Source organism: Microtus ochrogaster, chromosome 10 (assembly GCF_000317375.1).
Source record: "Microtus ochrogaster isolate Prairie Vole_2 chromosome 10, MicOch1.0, whole genome shotgun sequence".
Classification (NCBI taxonomy): domain Eukaryota; kingdom Metazoa; phylum Chordata; class Mammalia; order Rodentia; family Cricetidae; genus Microtus; species Microtus ochrogaster.
This window is the reverse complement of record NC_022016.1, coordinates 64,170,585-64,174,813: the sequence shown is the minus strand read 5'-3', so window position 1 is coordinate 64,174,813 and position 4,229 is coordinate 64,170,585. Positions and strand designations below refer to the sequence as shown.

The following is a 4,229-nucleotide window of genomic DNA, read 5'->3' as shown; positions in this document are numbered from 1 at the left end:
CTTTGCCATGAATTCTGCCATGCCCTTGCCATGATGACAATGGACTAACCTTTTGACACTTTAAACAAGCCCCAATCACACTCTTTCCTTTCGAAGAGTTGCTGTAGCCATGATGTCTCCTCTGAGCAATAAACCAGTGACTAAGACAAAGTCAAATAATCTTGTAAAAGGACAAAATGCAAGAACTCATATTTTCCTTTTTGAAACCATCCCCAAACCATAGCATACCAAAAAAAATGACACCAGCCTCAGATTGACACAGTATTTAGTAAACCACTTTCAACTGGCCATTCAACTTTTTATTAGACCAGTCAGGTGCCTTAGGCAAGCAAGGTGAAACAAATGCACCACATCTTTAGATAATTAAACAAATGCAGGACAAACAAGTGTAACACATCCTTATATCATTTAACAAATGCAGCATAAACAAATGTAACACACCTTTACACAGGTAAAATAATATTCTACAGCATAAACAACTGTAATACATCTATACCCTGTTAAAATAATACTTCACAACATTTTCTCCTTTTGTTAAAATAAAAAAGAAAGGTTTTGACTTTAACATAGTAAGACTTATACAATATGAAACAGTTGTCAAATAAGAATTACATAAAGTATCCAGTCCTTTTGTATTTGGGAAATTCAGAGAAAGTACTCCACTATTAATTCTATCTTGGTGAGTCAAAATGTTTGTCCCTAATTGACCTTCTTTCATAACTAAGAAAAGCTGCATCTCTAAATATCTAGTCCTCAACTCCATCAAAGGTCCTAGAATGATATAATATTACCTGAGGAAACAGGAAGTGCAGTGCAAAGCACTTCAAAAGTGACATCAATATCAGGCTGCTTGGATAGTCACTCCAGATTCCTCTGCAAAATTGGGAAAACCATATTCAGCCCACAGGCTTAGAATATCTGACAGAATCTGCTATGGAGCAAGAATTTTGAAGGATTGTCCTACCTAGCATTAGCAAAGTTCAGCTGTCATTTTCCTATGTACTCTGTAGAGTGTCTGGCAGACTTTTATATAAAGCAGAAATTTTGAAGCATTGTTCCTCCCCTCCCTTGTTTTTGCAAAGTCTGACAGTCTTTTTCCCATGTATCCTGCTTATCCAGTTTATACAGCATACTGTCAGCAGTCAAGACAAGAGCAAGTTTCTATGTCCAGTGGCTAACTTTGCCACAAAGAAAGTAAACACCATATGGAGTTTCTTCAATGCCCATCTTCTTCTCTGATACAAATTGGTATTACCAGGAGCAGATGCGTTTCACTTTCATGAAAAGTCCTTTGTTAACAAAACATTTTAAATGCCATATTTTCTAAGTCATTGAAGTATTTGAAGACCATCTATCTATCTAAAACAAATCTCTGTAAGATATTGAAAACAGACCTAATATAACTACACATGTGATTATTATAGATGACTAACTACTAACCTGCATTTCTTAGTTACATATTACGTATTTAAATGGGCTGCACAGTTACATACCACAAAGAGGAGTAGAAACATACATAAAGTATGAATACAAAAATAACTTTAACTTGGTACCAATATGCTAAAATCCATACCAATGTAATATATTTTCAGTTAATAGTTGTCTTTTTATCCTATAATCTTATATACCCCTCTGAATGACGACAAACATCTAAAACTCATTAAATAACAAAAAAGACCCACCCCATCTCTTAGAAATGTGGGCATTGTGTTCTTAGGACTGTTTTCTGTTGTTTTGCCTTGATGATTTTTACTTTTCTTTTCTTTTACATATCTTAGTTTCACTGCTTCTCTTGTCTGTCAGATGCCTGTCTTCTGGCCCCTGGTATGTCCCTCTCTTTCTCTTTGTTCTCTTCTCTCGTTCTTAGATTTCTCCTCTCACTAATCCTCTTGCCTGCCAGTCTTCCCTATCCCTCTCCTACTGAACTTTTGGCCATTCAGCCTTTTACTAGCTCAATCAGGAGCCTTAGGCAGGCAAGGGGAAACAAATGCAACACATCCGTACATAATTAAATAAATGCAGCAGAAATAAGCACAAATCCTTACATCTTAAACAAATGTAACACATTTTTACCAAATTAAAATAATATTCCATAATACCGTGATAATGGCTTTGACCAAAAAAATGTGTGTACAGAGAGGCAAGTCACTTTTGAGAAGTTGAGTCATTTTGAAATTGTTCACTGTTCCTTTTCCTCTGTTCTAGGACTACATGTTGGATATAAGGTTTCTCCTTCAGGATGGATTTGAGATGGGATAAGGTTATTTTTGACCTACACCTACAGAGATGAACCAGAGGTGAATTTTTGCAGCTATGACCCAGTAAGATTTCTGATATGTTTTGTATTTTACCTTAGAGTAACCTGTCAATCAGGACAGCCACCTTGGTTTCAAAGTGGTTTATTCCAATTACCAAATACAATGTTGGTTCAAATGCACTGGTCAGTTATATACAATAAAGAAACTGTCCTGTTCTTAAATAGTGAATGATCCACTCCAGGTTCTCCTATATCCTGGTTCAGCAGTACATCTTACTATGCCCAATCACCTTCAGAAATGCCCTCTTGATGTCTTTGTTCCTCAAACTGTAGACCACAGGGTTGAGAAAGACTGTGAAGGCATTGTAAAATAGTGAGATCTGCTTGTCCAGCTCAGGGTAGTAGCTGGAATTGGTCCTCATGTAGATGTAAGAGGATGGACCATAGAAGAATGAGACCACAGTCAGGTGGGAGGCACAGGTAGAGAAAGCCTTGCATCGTCCCTGGGTGGACTTGATCTTGAGAATTGCCTTGGCAATATGAATGTAGGAAGCCACAATGAGGGAAATTGGAATAAAACCCATAACAACAATCAAGATCTGGTCTACCATCTCAATGATGTGGGTATCCATGCAAGCTAGGCTACGCACTGCAGGGCCTTCACAAAAGTAGTGGTTGACTTTGTTGGGCCCGCAATATGGAAGATGCATGATGAAGAAAGTATGCAATGAAGAAGACAGGAAACCAAAGACACAAGACCCAGATGTCAACCATATGCACACTCCCCAGTTGAGAATGACAGTATAGCGTAGTGGGTGACAAATGGCCACATATCTGTCATAAGCCATGACAACAAAAAAGGTTCCCTCTGTTATACCCAGAGCACTAAACACATACATCTGCATCCAGCAGCAAGCAAAGGAAATGGTCTGAGAGTGAGCAAGAAGATGCACCAACATCTGGGGCATGGTGGTGCTGACATAGGTCATATCCAACATGGCGAGTATACAGAGGAAGAAGTACATGGGAGTGTGCAGATGTGTGTCCAGGCAGATCAGCAGGATGATGAGCCCATTGCCCAGGACTGAGCTCAGGTAGATGAGAAGGAACACAATGAAGAGGATGTTATTGGTCATGGGGTCACTGGAGAAGCCAAGCAGGATAAACTCAGAAACCCAGCTTTGGTTCTGCTCTGGAATCATCCACATGGTAGGGGGCCTGTAAGAGAATCCCATTCATCTCTGTGTCACCTGCCACAGGCCAGCTATAGAGGCAGCAAGGGGAGATAAAGGCTGGTGAGATGGCTCGAAGGGTAAGAGCACTGACTGCTGTTGGTCCTTTTGAAGCGGACCAGATACCTCAGAGCTGTGTGACTCCGGTTCCAGGGGATCTGATTCTATCCTCTCTCACACACATGCTACACAAACATGTATGTAGGCACAAACCTATACACATAAAATAAAAATTCTTTTTAATTAAGAAAAGAAAGACTGGGGTGTGGGTTCTGAGCACACTCTCGGCTTCTGTGCACTCTTCTCAAGTTACTGAACCTCCCAATGCCTCAGTTTCTTCATCTATCAAATGAGGCTGATGACACTCCTGCCTCAGGACTATGATAAATATCTAAAGAATCTCACAGAACTCCTGGAAACAACATGTAACACATGCTATGTCATATGCAGTCTCACACTCTCATTCCAGGTCTGGGAAATCAGAGACAGGGGATCCCCAGAAACAGAGTGCTAGCTACATGGATGAAATGATGGACACTGGGTTCACCTGAAAGAACCTGCCTCAATGACTGAGGTGGTTTCAGTCGAGGAAGGGTCCCATGTCAGTCTGCATTCAGCCACCCACAAAAACACACACACCGCAGGCACATGCAAGAAAGAGAGCCAAAAAACAGATGAAGAAGACAGAACAAACATCAGTCAGACACAGATCCTCCCACATGTAGTCCTATGAGTAATAA

At 40.1% G+C, this 4,229-nt stretch overlaps 1 protein-coding gene across 1 annotated transcript; it reads right to left on the bottom strand.

Moving 5' to 3' along the window:
* Nucleotides 1-2,517: 2,517 nt before the first annotated feature.
* Nucleotides 2,518-3,465, bottom strand: LOC101982197 (olfactory receptor 2A12-like). Its single transcript, XM_005353429.1, has one exon. It carries the CDS (start codon nt 3,463-3,465, stop codon nt 2,518-2,520), a length of 948 nt encoding a protein of 315 aa, XP_005353486.1.
* Between the last annotated feature and the right edge of the window lie 764 nt (nt 3,466-4,229).

Bases quoted from the DNA above. Each gene is read 5' to 3' on its own strand.
- LOC101982197 (XM_005353429.1), bottom strand. From the start codon at position 3,465: ATGTGGATGATTCCAGAGCAGAACCAAAGCTGGGTTTCTGAGTTTATC.